At 42.4% G+C, this 19,930-nt stretch overlaps 1 protein-coding gene across 7 annotated transcripts in view; it reads left to right on the top strand.

Moving 5' to 3' along the window:
• The window catches only part of GPRIN2 (G protein regulated inducer of neurite outgrowth 2), a 37,149-nt gene extending 18,101 nt beyond the window's left edge, over positions 1–19,048 (top strand). For 4 of the 7 annotated variants that reach the window (XM_065670800.1, XM_065670799.1, XM_065670801.1 and 1 more), the window contains one exon: positions 16,385–19,048. In XM_065670800.1, the coding sequence (XP_065526872.1) occupies positions 16,401–18,197 (1,797 nt within the window). In that variant the 5' untranslated portion in view covers positions 16,385–16,400 and the 3' untranslated portion in view covers positions 18,198–19,048. Of the gene's footprint in view, positions 1–2,923; positions 3,147–3,254; positions 3,295–11,774; positions 11,832–16,384 lie in introns of those variants that run through there. The other 3 variants (XM_065670805.1, XM_065670803.1, XM_065670806.1) reach the window with 3 other exon arrangements.
• The last annotated feature ends 882 nt before the right edge of the window (positions 19,049–19,930 follow it).

Here is a 19,930-nt window from a genome sequence, read left to right as displayed (position 1 = left end):
AGCGATGCCCCTCGGCAGGCAATCGGAGCCAACTGCCCTTTCCCACATGATGTGACTCAAAGTCATGGGGCTGGTGGCTTGTTTGCTTGCTTCTGATCTTCAGGCACCCAAATCAGTAAATAGTCATTTTGAAATCTTGTGTCCATGGCTGGGCATAAGACTATAATTTCATTAAACTAAACACATTCTCACATGTTTAAACCCTGGGTGGAGTTCATGGGAAACGTGAATGCTAGTCAGGCTGAGTAACAGTGGCAGAACTGTCCTGCAAAAATGCCATTGAAAAACAGTGTATGCCTTCTTCCCAACAGAAATTCATCAACATTGTCCGGATTTAGACTAATGTATCTGTAGGCTATTGACTTTTCAGTTTCCTTTAACTGTCAACTTTGTTAAGGAAAAATACACGATAAATTCTTCAAATTTGGATTTGAGACATCTTTACGCCTTTTCTCATTAAATGTAAAATGAAAAAGCTGTACGGCAATCATTGTTATGGATGCTCAGATGAGGTGTACTTACACCGCCTGTTGAGGTGTGAGTTGGTCACTATCTTTTGTATGTTCTTTGGGCAACCTGGGACAAATTTGGAAGATGCATTTGACTGGAAGAGTCGTACACTGAGTTGTCACACAGGTGGCCACTGGCACCCATAGAACGATGCTGTAATAGCTACGAGTGCCAGGGCTATGTCTCAGCACATCAGCCAAAGGTCTTTTGCTGGAATAAGAAAGGAGGCAAAATGCCGGGGAGTTGTCCTTTCCCTGCAGCACCACTGTAGTCCTATACCACTGTGGGGAGAGTTGCCTGGATATGATCCTGGGCCACCAGAAATGCTGATAAGAATGCTCTGGAAGAGATGGTTCACAGAATCACAGAATCACAGAATCCCAAGGGTTGGAAGGGACCTAAAAAGATCATCTAGTCCAACCCCCCTGCAAGAGCAGGGTAACCTACAGTACATCACACAGGAACTTGTCCAGGCGGGCCTTGAATATCTCCAGTGTAGGAGACTCCACAACCCCCCTGGGCAGCCTGTTCCAGTGCTCTGTCACTCTTACAGTAAAGAAGTTCTTCCTGATGTTAACGTGGAACTTCCTATGCTCCAGTTTACACCCATTGCCCCTTGTCCTATCACTGGATATCACTGAAAAAAGCCTAGCTCCATCATCCTGACACCTACCCTTCACATATTCTGTTTCTGGCCTTGCAGGAAGGATGCACAAGGTCAGCACAAATAGCTGATTTCAAGTCCCTGCTCTGCTTCATTGCTATAATGAACATAGCAAGTAAAATAAAGCAACCAGAAAGCTGCTGCTGCTGCATGCATGGTTGTTAACCCCTGAAATGCTTCTTGACCTGTAGCCTGAGGGAGTAATTGCTCAGTGAGTGTGTGGGGATGCTCCTCTTAGGAGCAAAGCCTGGAAGCACATAGAAAATAACTGGGTTTGTAACCCATTTTGAAGACTTGGGGATCAATATTGTGTCCCTAAAAGCATCAGGAAGGGGGTTTTGGTCCCCATCTCCCAGCTGACCTAGGTGTGATGGGAGGGTAGGAGGGAAGACTTAGGAACAAAGTGAGAATGTGTTCTAAGTGTTTTACTTAGGAAAAAAATTAATTCTTTATTGAACAGAAAGAGGACTTGAAGGTGTTTATTTCAGATGCTTTAGCATCCTTCTGCTTGCCCCATCAGAGATCCAACCAGCCTGCCTTGTGTGAAGCTTTAAATTGAGGGGAATAGGCCAGATAGACATAAAAGCAGCTCAAAATGCAGAGGCAAGAAGTGGTACTTGGGAAAGGACTTAGTGTAGTAGGTGATGAAGGTGAGTGAAAGGGGAGATTCCCTACAGAAATGGGCCACCATAAACAGGGACACGATTCCGTTGGCCACATCCATCCTTAATGTCCCCAGTACACCGTCGGTCTCAAGGTGGCTTAGAGGGACCTGGATGCTCAACAACAGCACCCTTGAGACCCTGCCAGTGCACCTCGGGTGAGCTCCCATGTCAAGCTGAGGGCAAGGGCATGGAGCTGCCCTCACACTCGTGTGCAGTGAGGGCCAGACTGGCTGCAGCCTCCTGCTCACTGAGGATCGCCCATGGGGCACAGCAGCACAGTTAGGCAGGGTGCTGTGCGCCCAGGAGTGCCTGTGCCAGGGTTTAGGAAGGTGGGAATGACTGTGAGGCCATGGTGTAGAACCCATGGGAGGGCAACCTCAGCTGTAGACACCGATGTGTGTGCTGATACGTATTTAATGTCACTTTGGTTCAACTAAGATGTGTTTCAGTGAGCAGAAACAGGGTCTGGAAAGTGACTTGCCAAGAGAAAATTTGTTCTAAATTGTGTCCTGTCCATGACACTCTAGACAGCTCTCTGCAGTGTACTGGGTTTTATTTCATTGCACCCTGCTTAGAACAGTCCCACTCTTTTCAGTCCTTTGGGATGTCCTTGTTCCCAGTTCATGCCTATACAACTGATGCATTCTGCTTTGGTTGGGTTTTGTCTTGGAGGTGGGAGGGGAGGTGTTATTGTTTGTTTATTTTTCCTGATTACTCCAGATTGCCTAAAGCAATGGGTGTTTCCTACTGATTTCACGTTTACATGAGGTTAGAAATTGAGCTCATCCAGGGTGGCTTGGCCCAGGCATCAGTTCCTTTGTATGCCTTTTATAATTTTCCCTTTTCCCTTATCATTTCTATTCCTCCCCCTCTGCTCCTCCTCTTCCTGCCCCTCTTTGCCTCCCCTCCCTCTGCCTCCCTGGCAGCATTGCCAGCTCTGCACAGGCCCAGTTTCTCTAATTAGATGAAGCCACAGGATTATCTATCTCTCTCCCTCCCTCCTAGGCTCCATTTTATTTCCTTTCCAGCCAAGGCGGGAGGCAGGAAGGGGCGTCACGTCTAGGCAGAGAAAGCCCCATCTCCCAGTTTCCTGCCTTTGATGCTTTCTAACAATCCCTCCTCCTTCCCCTTATCATATGCTCACCTTGGTGTCAACAGCATCAGGCGGATCAGGGAGCCCAGTCTCCAGAGAAAATCTGAACTCTTTTGGCTTTCATTCTCCTCAGATTTCTGAGCATCTGTTTTAAATACCCTCCAAGTAACTTGGACAGGGAAGCTGGATGTGCAGTCTGTGAGTGAGGGGGAAGGTAAGGACCACGGAAGGCATGTATTGCCCGCTCTCTCGTCTCCTGTAAGGACACCGAATCCTCTCCATTTTTGCCAGCAGGTCTTTGAGAGTAGCGAAGCAGATGAGGGGAAGGGAGAGGAGCTGCACAGAGGCAGACCCTGGCTTCTGTAAGTGCTGTGTTGGCAGCAGGGGGTTGATAGCTGGGCTGGAAAACCCAGGAAATTGTAGTTTTCTCTTTTAGTAAATGACAGGAACTGTGGCTGTGAGCTTTAATTGAATTTAATGTAGTTCTGCAGAAGGTGGTGGTTTTGTGCTGGTGACTTACACTTAAATGTGTATTTGTCTTTTAGCAAGTGTTCCTAGAATATGTTTGTCATTGTTTCTCTGGAGGAGAAAAGCCCCCATAATCCCATTTGTCTTTATTTATCTGCACACATGCAAGCTTATGAAGATGCTTTTCAATTATCTTTTGTGTGTCTGTTGGATTTTTGATACTGAAAAAAGGAGAGTAAATGGTATTGCTTCAAATTGTTACCTTTTAGTACTTACCTGCCAGAGAATGGATTTCCTTGTTTTTAATACCACGTGTACCATGTTTTTTAAATTCCTAAGAAGTTAATATCCAACACTAGAGAAAAATTAGGAATATTTTAGTGCCCTCTGCATATCAGCTTAGTTTTACACTCTTCTTTCCTAGATAAATGATCAACCACTATTTAGAGTGACTGATAAAATTTTCTCTTGAACAAAACCATGTCTTTTGTAAAGTCAAATATTTGATTTGGTTTGGCTTTTTATTGTCATTAGAATAAATGTTTTAAAAGAGAAACCACAGGAGAAGAGTGTTTTGTGCATATATTGTAGCTTATAACCTCCTATGATCAAAAGTAAGAATTTGTGCTGTTGCACTCCTGGATTTTAGGGGAAGATGTTTAAAAAGGAGGGGGAGAGCAAGCAATTATTTCTGCTTAGAGCATTCGAAGCATGAAAAGTGACTGGAAAGATAGCCATTGGGTGAATATATTTTGTAAGTTGTTGATTTTGTGCATAGATAAGATGGACCGTATAAAAATCAAAATCTACCTCTTTTCCAGTGACTCATGCTTCAAAGTAATCATCTGATACAAAAACTCGGGTGATTTCCTTGCACCAAGGCATTGATTAAACCTTGCAAATAGTTGTTTGCATGTTTAAGGTTAAGCATTTGTCTGAATGTTTGCAGGACCTGGACTGCAGTAAGATACGAGTACAAAGACATCTGCATGGAGTCTTTGTGTAAAAGAATCAGGTTTAGGGAAGGTTTCATTTGTGAGGGTGGATTAGATGAGGACTTCATGTTTTCATGTCATGGCTCAGTTACTCTGTAGAACACTATTCTCTGCTTATGGGGTTTTGCTGATTTTTACCATCCAGACATTTTATCTTAACTGTACTCCAGAGAGAGCTGCAATTGCAGTTTAGTTTAACTGGCAACTAACTAGGGCTGCATAAACAAGAAGGGCAATAAGCTGCATATAGCTTTGTGATATCTGAGCTGGTTTATAATACCAGATGTGATAATTCCCCATTAGATAACCATACCAAATCCATATTTTTCCTTCCATAGTAAACTATTCATATTCAAAATGCACTTGAAAAATATGACTGTATTAGGGAGGGTGGAACAGGCACAGACTGTTATTGATGATCATTATACTTCTGAAGTTTTTAAGGGCAATGACAAGGAGTATCTTGATAGCTTTAAAACACTCCAGATGAGTAGAGGTATTTGCTGTACCAGTGAGGTAACATTATACCTGTCTGCAGCTGTTTAGTGCTGCAAAATCCTCTTCCGTCTTCAGCAACACTCTGGGTACCGAAAAGGCTGAATTCTCCATTCCTTTCTCCTATAGTTACTGTTTTAAAATGAGGATGGAGTATACTTGATTGGTCCCTTGTATTTGGATATTGCAGGCTGTTAAACAATTTGCAGGAGAATACAGCCTAGGAAAGATGCTTTCAGAGGCTCAAGAACTAGACAGAGAGTTGCTAATGGTATTCAGTAATTTTCTTTGTTCTATAAGTATTTTTTTCAGTGAATCAGAACAAACAGAACTTTTGTTGTTCTCATACGCCATGGCTATAGTGTTGCAAGTGACCCTCAAGTCATGGGGCAATTCTCTTATTTCCTAAAAGAAACAAAAGTTTGTATCTTTGGCAGATGTATGTGACATTTCATTGCTTGTGGCCCCAAACCCTTCTGGTGTAAGTGACTGTGAGCAGCACCGGAGGGTTCATGGGCACTGGTGTTTCGTTAATTCTTGAAGTTTTTGTTATACAGTAATGATTTTTTTACCTGGCGTAAACTGCAAAGCTGTGTGCATGTACAGTGTCGTATGTGAAAACTCTTCTCTTTGGGCTGTTAAAATTCTGGAAGGTCTGAATCACCCAAACTCTTAGAAGTCATTTTTTCGCTTGGGGGAGGGCAGGGCTGCTTCAGTGGTGGGAGAGATACGTTTTCTGTGAAAGCAAAAAGGGGGAATGAAAATAAATGTTGGAGAACAGTGGTCAGGAATATTTGCACAAGGGATACAATGAGAAGGCAGTGCAGCGAGGCATATTAAATGAGCCATTCTCTGGTTAACATCATTTGATGTGATATTTCTTATGTCTGCATTTTAACTACCGAATGAATCTAAAGCTACAGAGCTGATAGTTTATATGTATTTTAAGAACTGCCCTTCAGGAGTGTTCTCTGATTAGTGGGTGGTAGGGAAGAAGGTGGTCTGTTTCCTTTACAAAAGTGGTTGAAGTTCTTTAGAATAAAGTTCCACTCTAGAGAAATTATCTTTAGCAAAATAAACCACAAAAAAGTCACCTTGGGGCTGCATAGATACATAGATATATATACTAAAAACATGGGACTAGGAACAAGCTAACTAAATTAAGTTGGTATCAGTCAGGTCTTTGCTAGCCTGGTGTTGAGTATAAGCATTAATCACACAAATTACATCCAAGCATCATTCTGCACCAGAGAAGCATCATAACAAAGGTCACCTTTCAACTGGCCTGTTCCTGTGTGCATCTTTAAAGTAGTGTGTCTCCCACAATGATGGTTTAACTCTTGTGCAGTGTGGATTCAGTACAAAATAGAGAAAGGAGCAGGACTATTTCTCCATCTGCAGAATATTTACTGATTAAGCTTTAGCAAGAGGACACCTGAGTGTGCAAATGAAGTTTAATGGGATTGAGCTGTTGTAAGACCTTCATTTGACTGCAGAGCTTCACTGTTGTCAACAGTGTGTAACAGTGACAGAACCCAGCCCATCTGAGCTGAGTTGAAAGATTTAACTTCCTTTTCAGTTTAAACTAAGCAAACCTGACTTGGAAATCGGAGAGCTGATGAATGCACAAAGCCACCCTAACTATTCAAAACTGGATTTTATTGGGTTTTTTACTGACTTTTAAAATTATTTCTTTCTGCGTAGAATCTGCTGGAAAGTTCAGTGTTGCTGACTGAACAGGGTAGATAAGTACACCTTGAAATGTTGTCAAGGGAAAAGATACATCTTGTTTTAGCTTTGTCTGCACTGTAACTGGTTATAAAGCTTTGTTCTCAGTTGGTGTTAACACTTATCCTAAGGGAGTGAGGTTTTCTGGGAGACTGGGTGCATCAGGCAGAGGCTCGGCTCGGCTCTTTTGGTACCTTCTTCCAGTCAGCACAGAGTGCACGCATGCTAACTGTCCATCAGCTCACACAGCCAGTGTAACAGAGCTTTAGGTGTCAGATACACATCCATTTGTCAGGGTGGAGTATCTCCTTGCCCTCATATTCAAAAGTAACTAACTACAGTGCTGAATCCTGAAGTTAAAGCTAGGATATCCATAGGGCAGGGAGGCTAAGCCAAGCTGAGGTTATATCTTCCCTCTAACTCTTGTTATTAAGCTTTCAAGCAAACAGCAAAAACGATGATATGAATATTTTCTACTAAACCGCATGAATCTACACATGGATATTTTAATCACTTAGCTGGTTTGGGTGGAGCTTGTTGGCTGTGCAAAGTGCTGGTCTCTTTTGAAGATTGCGTTAACATGTAGTTGTACGCCCTTGCTGTGAGATGGGAAGCAAGTCCTAAGCGGGTTTCTGGTTTTCTGCATGATTTTTAAGTCTGTGATTCATACATTTGCAGGCTCCGGCCTCTGATGGGCAGAGGCTTGCAGAGTGAGCTACGGCTATGTGTTTTTGTGGAGTTCCACATCAATAGGGTTGCTCTGGGAGTAGCCTGTTCGGAACTGAAGAGCGGACTCAGAAAGGGAGCTCTGAGGGGGATGCGTTGTTCAGTACATGACTGACCCTGTCCCCTCCAAATTGGTACATGTGATGGAATAGGATTTGATCCTCTGCTTTGAAGAGGAAAGGGTTCGCTCTCTGAAACAAATCCAAATGTCTATAAGTCACTGGAAACTTTGTGTGTTGAAGCTTAATTCCTACAGAATTATGAAATGTTTTTCTCACAGGACTTCTGTGCTGCCAGTGGCTATCAGTGGCCAGCAGTTCTTAATGATATAAACTGGGCAGCTGAGTTAACAGTTTCATTTTGCATGATTCTGCTCTGCTTAAACCAGAAAGGCAGTTATATTAATGTACCACTTCTGTAGGCACACACTGTTCACTGTAAGCATGTTTCTAGGTCAGCGTTGCCCCAGCTGCTGAAAACAGCTGCTTAAATGACCAGTCTTCTGACTGAATAGATGAGCTTTAAAGTGAGCTGTCAAATACTAGCAGTGAGCATCACATGTGACTCTGCAATATCTCATCTTTTAGCTCTGTTGGTTGTATTGGCAGGCTGTTTGTACACTGGGGTCGGTCTATGTGCACATGACGACATAGTGGGAGTAATGTTTTGCTTACAATCTTCTTCTAAAAAAAGATCAAAATCCTAAGAGATCTTTGAAGTTATTTCTGGGACAGATGATTAAATACAGAAAGGTGGTGAAGAGGACACATAGTTGCACAGTGCATAATGTGGTGGTGTCAGGACTACCTCCCAATACGTGCCTCCCTTGTGACAGAGTACACCCTTCTCTGGTTTCTCAACAATTTATTTACAGCCCCACGTGAATTCTCCTTTCTGGGAATTCAATTAGAGTTGTCATTAAAATAATCTCCTTTGGTTCATCCTCCTCAGGCTCTTCTCTTCTGGGACTCTCATTTTAGCCTTTTTCATTTTAGAATTTAGAATTCCCAGCTCTTCTGTCCTGGCCCAGGCTCTAACACAGCTGTGGGCTGCCCCTGCTGTTTCTTAAAACTGAACGCTCATCCTTTTTGTATGACTCTTTTTGTGCTGTTGGGATAATTGTGGACACAGTGGCCCAATCATTTAGCCTCGAGGTGAATGTATCAGCAAATGTTTGAATCTATTCACTTTCTGACATGGCTACTATTATATTACCCCCTGGTAAGGTGACTGGTAACCAGGCTACCCGTGGTAACTTCAGCATTTGGGGGAAGAGGTCTCTGCTTGGGTCCTCAGTAAGGAGATAGCTGAGGTTCACTAATGCTCAAGAAAAAAGGGACTTGCTGTTTTTCATTTTGTTGCCAATCAATGCACAGAGATGTCTGTCTAGAATGCTCAGCTTCGGATAGGGAAAAGACAGTCTTTTAGAAAAGCCTGATGGACTAAGTTATAATTAACAGAAATGAAAGAAAAGCTGTGACATTAGTTTATAAGGACATAAACCACACACGATCTGTGCTTTTGCTGTGCTGCACACTGAGTGTCATAACTTTTCTCATGTGTTTTAGCTTCTCAAATGTACTTCTCTTCCTACAAGTGAATTATGATCCCAGTGATATGCACCACTGTCACCAGTGCTTCTAGTGGTGCGGAACTGAAAATCACTTCCATTCATTCGCATACACAGTATGCTTTTGTTTGCTGTGTGCGTCTGATGGTGTTTGTAGATGCCCAGATCAGTCTGCCTTGTAGATCTGTCTGATACTTGGACATACAAGATGACCCAAAATATTTACAAGAAGGCATTAGCAGATTGAACTGAACCAAGGCATAGTCAATTTATAATGCTATTCCAAAATGGAAAGCCTAAAGGAAGATGATGGATTAAAGGTTAAGTAACTGGAGTCTCAGCCTGATTCCATACTAATCTAGTTGCATTGATATAGTTGTATGTACAGAATTTAGAGACATTCCTTGGTGTTCCTTGATGAGTGATACCTTTTCCCTTACTGTAACTCCTCTATTTCTTCCTTTCCCTTATAGCTCACCAAAATAAAATAACAATTAAAACCACCAAAACCCTCCTAATCCCAGACACTTGAATCTCTAAGCTTTTTACCATGGCTAATCCTGTTTTGCCAATGCCTTTCAAGTGGTTAGACTCCCCCACCCAACCGTAGATGTTAGCAATTACTGGTAATGGACTATTTCTTTCAGTGGAGTGTAGTTAGGGACAGGCCATAGGGTCTCATAATACTAGCACGTCAATCTTTGTGTAAGTGCAACGCAGATCTTTCTTTTTTGTGCAAGTTACCAGTGATTCTCGGTGTGGGCAAGCAGGAACAAAGTTTGACCATATTCTGTTTTATTTATTTATTTACTTATGGCGATATGAGCCTCTTTAAAATGAGTAGAGCTGTAAAAGAAATTAATGCCATATTAGCTGATATTCCTTTTTATGTCACTTTACCACAGTAAACATCTTAGAAGTTCAGTTGTAGATGCTGGTAAGGAAGATGTGTTCCTCAAAAAGCCAGGCCCGAAGAGAACACAGTGTGAATATGCTGTACTTCTTCTGGTACGCAAGATAACTTGGCTGTTTAGGCAGCAATTCAGTTATTTCTCTGTGTGCCATCTTGTGTCCCGGGCAGGTGCCAGCGGTGTTTATGGTAAGTGACAGCTGCCCCTTGGGTTGTAATGAAAGTTCCGTCATTTTAATCAGAAACTGCTCTTGCCTGTTCAAATTTATAAACATTGCGTTTGTAATAAGGTATTTATTAAATAAAGTTAAGAACCCACATATAGTAGCCTTCTATTTGAATAAAACTGGTAATAAATAATTATATATTATTAATATATTATATTAATTAAATAATTAAAATAGCGTTATTCTTGAATAAAACATGGATGAGTTTGTTGTGGAGTTTGGTGCTATTGGCAAAATTGTGTGTATGTCTTATGAAGCTGATTGATTACTGCACAGGTGACCAAGTACTGATGCACAGGGGGGCCAGAATGATGCAAATGAAGGAGTGAATTCTGGGCAAAGACTTTGCAAACCCCTTGATGTTGCATGCCTTCTCAAAAAGTGCTAGTGCTCCCAAAGAAGGGTCCTGGTCAGTCCCTGAAATGAGCAGTCATCATCTGAAAATTTGGTACGGATCAAATCACCTAACTTCCAAGTTTCACACGTGCATGATAATGCTCTCACCTCTGAAACTGGCTCTGATTCTATCGCTTATTTTGCAGCCAGATGCTGGTTTGAAAGCATAAAATGAAATATATGAAGGAAAAAAAAAGTTTGGGTTTTTTTTATTGTATGATCAGCAAAGTGGAGAAGGGTGAAACAGTCACTGTTGCAGGTCTTGTTGATTTATGGGCTGACCATCATGGTTATATGAAGCAAAAGTAAGCTGTGTAAAACTTACTTAGAAAAGTAAGTCTCTGGCATTGCATGTAATTTTCTAGTAAATTGTATTAAATTTCAAATGCAATTTCTCTTTGTCTCTTCCCAAATTCTGCAACTAATTTGTACCGCTTAATGTGTTAGGTAATTCACAATGCGTCGTAATGTGTTTAGTTACTGTAGGCACAGAGTGCTTACAAAAGAGCACATGCGGTGTAGTGTGACTTGCTATGTTATGGTGCAGATTTTTGCTTGAGTTAGTACTTAAAAAGTCCTTTCCTGGGGTAAAGGATGCAGCAGCTTTGTTACTTTTATGGCATTTTGTATATTCTTTACTTGGAGGAAATGCAAGCTTGGCTGTACATATTCTGTTATTAACACATTGTCTTATGTTAATATCCCATATTACTATCCTCATAATGAAAACTACGAGTTCTTTTGTGAATATCATGTTTATCATGCCACTCTTTAGAAGCCTGGCTATGCAGGGAAGAAAGCAATCACTAGCAAATACATAAAGGAAGAACTAAGTGCGATCATACTGAAATACCATGCGGTATTGTTATATTACATGAGAACTTGCTCTGTATATTGATATGATTGCAAGGAATTATTCCGTTTGATATCCATTTGTGTTTGTTGCCAAAATTGTAATCAAAAGTACATGCATAGAAAACAAAAATACTGAAGAATTTTGGAATCATCATTAATTTACCGGTGAATGTCTCAGTTGACAACACACATGACATTTAATATTTTGAGACTAAATTTACTACTGCGTTAAATGGGTCGCAACTTTAATCATAAGTCATAGCAAAATACACATTTGTTGCTTTAAAGTAGTTCAGCGGAATTAGTGAAAGCGGCCTAGATCCCCTCATAAGCTATCTGAAGCTAAGCCAAAAATAGTGGATGTTAATTCCATTTCTATCCTAATCCTTTCTCTGCTTGACTAACAGTTTTCTATATATTCATAGCAGGGTAGCTGCCTCGAAGTTCATGCTTTCTTGTTTGTGTGTTCAGGTGTAGATTTCCTTTGGATTTCCAAATGAAAATCTCTCGGATCAACTCAAAATCTACAGTGGGTATTTTTGAATAAAATATGCATTTGAATAAATTTTTTTAAATTTTTTGAATAATTTTAATTTTTTTATTATTATTTTTGAATAAAATACCCAAATTACTTTCCTATAAATTAGGTCTTTACTTTTTAAAAAGCAAAGTCTAAGCAAAGCAGTCTTCTCCCCCCAACATGAGAAAAAAAGTTGTTTCAGGTCCCTAAGCACCAACCGAGTCAGCTGTGTTTATTATATCCAGGTTTCACATGGGTAATCTGTTCCTGATTAGCTGATTCACAAACTGCAATGGCATTGCACAGCTGTGAAATCAGACAGGGTCGGTGTCTTGTGCCTGGGTTGAGGGGTTTTTTGTTGTTTCTTAAGAAGTTTGTCACACCATTCTCGGTACCTGCCCCCAGCCCCTCTGTGGTATATATATTGGTATAACCATCCAGACACTTCTGCTTTCTGCCCCTTCTCAGAAGTCATCAGCTGGATGCAGTCTGCATGAGCTTATGTAGGAAGTACGGCACCTCTAGCATGTGTTCATGCAGTGTCGTGTCTCTTCTGTAGGGGTGTCTATGTATGTGTAAGATTTTTTGTGTACCTTGGGGAATCAGTGCCAACATTGCATGTGTGAAATGCAGAGTCTGGGAAGGTGAGTATGGGATTACATGCCGTTTCCAAAGTTTTAGGAAGAAAGGCACTGTGCGTGCAGGTTTGCTCTGGGTTTTATGTGCACTACTGAATCTGTGGCTCTGCAGAGGGAGTGGTCTTCTGTTTCTTCCCTGTGCTGACATTAGTGATTGGTGTGGCTGGACTGATGATTTGATAGTGAGTGGGAGCTGAACCAGTTTAAAACCAACCAACCAACAGGCTGATGCAGTGTGTGGCAGACCTGCGTGCTCACTTACGCTACTGTGAAATGCCATGGTGACATTTGGCTGCAGCAGAGGTGAGGAAAGGTCAGGTCTACCAGACATCGATTTGTTCTGCAGGTGTCCCTCTCCATGCAGAGCTCCATGCTGCGCAAGTCCAGCTCAGAATCCTGCCTCTGCCACGTGGGCATAATGGGCTGGTGGTTAAAGAGCTCATAGGTCTTTCCAGAGTGGGTAAAAGGAGCAGGGAATGGAAGGGGAAACCAACAGGTGGTCTGTACATGGGGAAGTGTTCAGGGTGTCTGGGAAAATGTAACTTTGGGTTTCAGCACAATAGGAAAGTGCATTATCCTGCAGGAAGCTGATTCATCTTGTTTGAATGGGGCTTTGTTGGTTTGGTTTTTTTACTTCCCCCCATCTTTAACTATGTCCGAAAGTGTCAGGTGAGATATTGTTTTACTTAACTGGTAACTGTTCCCATTGTTTTTAAAGCCCAGAAATCACAGGGTAATTGTTACAATTATGCTAGCATGGAACACTGGTCTATCTGAGTAAAGATCATAGAATCATAGAACAGTTAAGGTTGGAAAGGACCTCAAGATCATCCAGTTCCAACCCCCCTGCCATAGGCAGGGACACCTCACACTAAAGCATCCCACCCAAGGCTTCAAGCGTCCAACCTGGCCTTGAACACCACCAGGGATGGAGCATTCACAACCTCCCTGAACAACCCATTCCAGTGCTCACCACCCTAACAGGAAAGAATTTCCTCCTTATATCCAATCAAGTTTGAACCCGTTACCCCTTGTCCTGTCACTACAGTCCCTGACGAAGAGTCCCTCCCCAGCATCCCTATAGGCCCCCTTCAGGTACTGGAAGACTGCTATGAGGTCTCCACGCAGCCTTCTCTTCTCCAGGCTGAACAGCCCCAACTTCCTCAGCCTGTCTTCATACGGGAGGTGCTCCAGTCCCCTGATCATCCTCGTGGCCCTCCTCTGGCCTTGTTCCAACAGTTCCATGTCCTTTTTATGTTGAGGACACCAGAACTGCACACAATACTCCAAGTGAGGTCTCACAAGAGCAGAGTAGAGGGGCAGGATCACCTCCTTCGACCTGCTGGTCACGCTCCTTTTGATGCAGCCCAGGATACGGTTGGCTTTCTGGGCTGTGAGCGCACACTGAAGCTGGCTCATATTCATTTTCTCATCAACCAGCACCCCCAAGTCCTTCTCCTCAGGGCCGCTCTGAATCTCTTCTCTGCCCAACCTGTAGCTGTGCCTGGGATTGCTCCGACCCAGGTGTAGGACCCTGCACTTGTCATGGTTGAACTTCATAAGGTTGGCATCAGCCCACCTCACAAGCGTGTTGAGGTCCCTCTGGATGGCATCCCTTCCCTCCAGCGTATCAACCGGACCACACAGCTTGGTGTAATCAGCAAACTTGCTGAGGGCGCACTCAGTCCCACTGTCCATGTCAGCAACGAAGATGTTAAACAAGACCGGTCCCAACACTGATCCCTGAGGGACACCACTCAAGATGTTCAAATGCTGTTCATAGTTGCTGGTTATAATGTTGTATATGTATTTGTACATGTGTAATATACATGTGGCATTGGCCCATGTTTGGTCTTGATTTCAGCTGCAGTTGGAGTGTATGTGAGTGGGGCAAAAAAATCTCTTCAGAATTCTCTTTGAAGGTTTCATTGCAAACATTACAATGAAAGTTGTTTTCTGTTATGTCAACATATTTGGACTGTGTCATTTATCTGAATATGTTTCTTCACATTCAGGTGATGGATCAATCTCAAATTGCATCACTTCTTCCAGTTGCAGAGGTTTCTGCAGCAATGCTACATAAAGAAAGCAAATAGAGGCAGTGGTATCTGTGTATGCACACATATTTGAATCTTGTAAACTCTGTGAGAGAGCTCGTCAATGTTTTTGCAGCCTTATGCCATCTGTTTGAAGCTTCCTTTCAGCTGAGACTCAGTATTTGTGACTGGGGATTTCCATTAGTAAATGTTGTTTCATCCCGATCTGTGAGAGCCTTTGTAGGTATTATCTTCTAAAGAGATTAAATTTAAGATCTTCACCTTACAGACAGCTATGCTCTGGTGTTTAATCCTACTGACTCCTATGTGGCTGACTATACGCATATGTGTAAGTGGCTGCAGGATAGATAATACTGGAGGAGATGAGTGAAATGTTTTAAAACTGTCGCTTTCCCAGTTCTTGCGTCTCTTCAAAATGTTGAGTGAGATTTTATAAGGGCTTCTGAAAAAACATGCAGAAATACGTGGCAAAAAGTGGTTGCTTTTGCCTGCAGCTGCACTCGGCAGTGCCCCTCGCCCAGGAACCTGAAATTCCGTTCCTGGAAGAAAAGATGCTTTTGTGTTGTCCTTAAATGCCACCGTAGTGGAGTCCTATGGGCCAGAGAGGCTGCGTGGTTTACAGAGCAGGCTTGGTGAGGAGTCTGTAATGAGTTTAACTCCTAGTTGAACCAGCACGTATGAAAGAGGGGAAACTACCTTTTTCTGCAAACTCTAATGCTAGAGGATATTTCTGCCCTAGTACGCAGCCCACAAAGCTTCTCAAAGAAGTGATTGCAAATATTGTTATTTTTTCATCATCTTGCTCAATTTAGTTTCATTATGGAACACAGTCAACGCAAATGGGTTTTAGGTGATAGGAATTGCAACCTGAACTATTGGCTTGCCAAAATTAGCAATGAAAATGGGATTACAAATGTAAGCATTGATAACTGTAAGGCTCAGCAGTAGAGCTGCTTGGTTTGTGGATGCAGTACAAGGCATGCTCTTTATTTGTTACGTGGGTAGATGACTCTTCGAGCCTGTAAGCATCATATTAAAAGTATCACATATGAAAAGCTTCTCACTCATAGGTTTGGATGCGAGCCCTTGCAGTCACTGGTCTCTTGGTGGTACAAGTGAAGGCTTCTGTTACGTTTACAGAGTGCTTTTGTCCACCACATGTACACACCTTTCCAGTTCCACACATTCATTTTTAGTTTAGTGAGCTGGTTCACAAGAAATTGTGATGGTTTCTGTAGAAGTCCTCCTAGGGAGGCAGAATGCACCCGCGGGAAAGCTCTCTAAAACGAGGAAGTGTGGCTTCCACTTACTGCACAACAAAACATCCAGTAGTACTTGAGCTGGAAGCAATGAATAAATGCTCTACATTTTTCTGCTCAACAGAATGGGTTCTTTTAGGAAAGAGTTATATGTGTATGTGCTGATAGATATAGATATATGAGCATATTAAAATAACTTAGTTATACAAATGTTGCACGACCTCTGTGACACCAAGGAATGTGTGTAGTCAAACAATGGAAGATCTGATTTGATCAACAAAAATGGATCACTAAATCTGGTTAGATTAAAAATCTTCAATTACAGCTTCTCTTAGGTGTGGAAGTGCTAACATGAATGGTAACAACTTTGTGGTTTATGAAATGAAAAACCCCCAGAATTTCAGTAATTCTGAACCTAATCCAGGGAAACCCATTGTGGAAACTGAAAATGGAAACTGGCTGGTCTGAGTACACAGACTGCTTCTTTAGAAGTACTTATGAACTGTGAAAAGCAAGAAGCCCAGGCAGGAGGTCAACAGAGATTATAGTTTCCAGTGTATTTATGTTTTACTGAAGTTCTCTCTTTTCTTCTCCACCATTTCTTGCAGCTCTCTCTCCTTTGCCATGTCAGCTGACAGCCACCAGCTCCACACTCATTCCTACCAGGACTCACTGAGTTCTACTTGTCATGGTCTCTTGAATGTCAACAGTCACCCCCTGTCAAAGAGCTCCTCGAGTCTGGCCTGTACTGGGCAATCAAGTTTAGAGGAAAGACAAAGCAACAAGCAGGAGCTGAAGAAAAGCCGTAGTAGCACCATCTGCCACACTCTGGGAAACAAGAGTGATGCAAGGAGTGTGCAGAGTCCTGGATGGTCCGCACAGCCTCGGGTGGTGGGACTTGGATCAGTGGTCCAAACCAGAAGCGACCAGTTAGCCAATGACACTTCACAGAGCAAAACTAAGACTACAAATCATTTTCTTAGCACTGAACAGTCCCCAGCATCCTGGGAAGTGGGGGACACTAAAATGTATGTAAAGAGCAGCACTGTTGAGAATATTTCCTCAGCCTGTGTTGTCCATCAGCAAAGCATGTGTAAAATGGAAGAACCGGGAACTGCCTTTCAGAGAAGCCACTCAGACCTGACCTGCAGTTGCAAACACCAGACTTGTGTCACTCACATAGAAACCAGTGCTACTTACTCCAGCCTAAGCTCTTCTAGCTGCAGGCATGATCCACCAGTGGCTAGGATGTCTTTCCAAGCACAGAGATACGGATCAGAAACAAATGAAAATGCCCCTCGCTATCAAAACCTTGTGACTCCAGTTCTACCCAGAGACCAGCAAGTACCCACAAATAGCTTTGACAGCAGTGGTATGCCACGTAACACTACTGTTTACACAGATCCTGGAACATTTCACACCGCTGTCCTAGGACCCCACGTGCCTGGAAATGGTTTCTCAAACAGGACAATGTTCAATCAAGCCACTGGAATTATTCATGGCGGTCTGATTTACAGTAATATTCCAAACTCTGCATACTCCCCCATGGTGATGACAATTCATAACAATTCTGCAGGGCCCTGTAATATAAGGAAGGACCCTTGTATGAAGGTAGATGCCACCATCCCTGCCTATTGCCATTCTTTGCCTATACCGTCTATACAACTTGTTCCGCAGTTGGTGTGCTCAGTTAGTGAGTCAGGAAAAGAGCAGGCAGCACCTGGCTATTTTCATTCCTTTTCTACTTCAGACATTCTGACATATCCTAAGCTGGTGTCTTCACTAAGTGAATCAGGCCTGGATGCCAAAAGAGTCCTGAAGTGCTGTAGCATTCCTGGAGAACAACTGCAACATGCTCAACACTGTACTCAGCAGGAGAAGGCTCCTCCGGAAACAAATGCTGCCTGTGTTGCCCTTAGTAGCCAGCAGGGTGCAAACATGGTAATGACAACTAAGGATATGTGGACTATGACCTCTATGAATGATTTAACCAAAGGACTGAAAACAGCTCTTGAGTGTAGAGATGCCGAGGTACAAACTCTTCCAATCATGGAATGCAAATCTGTGGCAACAAGCCCGGCAGCTGCCGCAGACGGCCACTCACATGTGTTCCCAGAGGTGAACCTAGAGCAAGACATGGAGGCCCCCAAATCTCCAGTGCGTGAAGTGAGATGGGATGATGAAGGAATGACGTGGGAAGTATATGGGGCATCTGTGGATCCCGAAGTCCTTGGGTTAGCCATTCAAAAACATCTCGAGATTCAAATAGAACAATTCCAAACAGAGCCTGCACAGCTGGCTGAGAAAAACAATGAGGAGCCGCCCTCGGATAAAACAGGGAAAAAAAGGCAATTCAGAACAATGATACATTCCCTGAGATACCCGAGCTGTTGTGCTCGTTCCAGTACCACAGTGGAGTGAGCACAGCTGTAGGATGTGGGACAGCTCTGCTGCTATTAAACTGTAAATAGATGCTGAGCCAAGTGTTAACACAGTACATACGGACAGCCCACATCAACATAAGTGAGAAAAGTTCAGTGACTCTCAAATACACATCCAAGCAAGTTAAAACCCATGGTTGTGCCATGGAACAGAGGACATACAGGTGTACCTACATCATGCTGTCGGAATGCTCTTAACTGTATTGTAGCAATGCTTTATTCTTCTATGTTAATTTTAAATCGTTTTGTAAGGAATGAGACTTCTTTTCTAAATGATGCATCTTTTTTAAAATAATGATGACTTTTTCTGTATTTTAATAATTTAGAGTTAGAAACCAAAGTTAGAAAATTACGCTTTCATCAAAGTTCTTTGCTTTCAATCCTACTCCCTCGATTTGTTTCAGGAGCTACTTTGTTGTTAATTTATAATAGTGCTGAGGATAAGCCCACTTTAACTGTAGACAAAATGACAAGCTAGTGTAATGCTTTATGACGAAGAATTGTGGCTTTTGCTACGTAACTCTGTGAAGTAATTTCTGTATTGCTTGTCTGAACTCTCCCCTTTGCAAGCTGATGTACAGTCGGAGGATCCTCCTGCAACTCTCAAACTAGTTTGTAGTCATGATGAATGACACTAAGGACTGATGTTTACCAAGTGATTGACACAAATGTACAGTATTACCAAAGATGACTCGTGTAATGTGAATTACTTCTTGAATGCTTGTTTTAGAGACATGAAACAAAAGCTGTTCACATTAGTCTGTCACACTATCATACCCTACAAATCATAAGCAGTCTTGGTTTGCCTATATTAAAAGTAATTTCCAGTAAGTTTTTATGTGTGTCTGTCCTGAACAGTGGTTGTTTTGTTGCTGCATAAACCACAGGTGACTGTTTGCATGTAACCTTTGCTCGCCTTGTTTTCCCTGTTTTGCCTGATGTCAAGCATCTGCTGAAACTGAGGCCCTGTTTCTTCACCAGGGTACAGCTCTAAGGTTATTTGTCCCCAGTACCTTGGTCATATGGGCAGCTAAAATCTTTCTTTTTTCCCCAAACCAACTTTGCACACAGTTTCCCAATGAGAAGCCTTTTATGATACTGTAATGCAGGTGTAGTGCAGGGCCTGTTCAAAGTGAGCAGTTTGCCAGGGAAGTTGAGACTATTATTTCCAGTGTCATGTGGCATTTGGTCAATGTCTGAGATTCTTCAGGAAACTAGGAATGTTTTTTGATGCAGAGAGAGGAACATTACTCATTTCTGTCTCAAAAGGAAAACCCGCAGTGTCAGAGAACTTACTGCTGTGGAATTACCCGTTCCTTCTTTAAACGTGTGTGCTTTTGTCGAGTTGTTTTTCATTCCAGTAACTTAGCAGGCTGTCTACATAATGTTCAGCTGAACTTTGTATATGGACAGGAGGCCCTGGTGACCAGGACAGCTTTAAAATTTCATCTAGAAAATCCCTGTATGTAGGATCTGCTATCTGGAATGTGCTGTGGTGCATGATTCAGTAAGGTAGAGTAGTTCAAGATCAAATGTTCATTCCTGGACAAAGTGGAATTAAACAAAGATGGCTCCCGTGAAACTCACTGTGAGTTCAGGAAGCTTTATGCAGGCCCTGGGGCTTTGGCCTCAACAAAGTCTGAATTCAGTATGAGTTTCATGCAAACCAAGCCTGAAACCACTGGAATATGATGCCTTATTTGGGATGCCTCG

This window comes from Lathamus discolor, chromosome 3, assembly GCF_037157495.1.
Source record: "Lathamus discolor isolate bLatDis1 chromosome 3, bLatDis1.hap1, whole genome shotgun sequence".
In the NCBI taxonomy this organism is placed as follows: Eukaryota; Metazoa; Chordata; class Aves; order Psittaciformes; family Psittacidae; genus Lathamus; species Lathamus discolor.
This window is presented reverse-complemented; position numbering and strand designations above follow the sequence as displayed.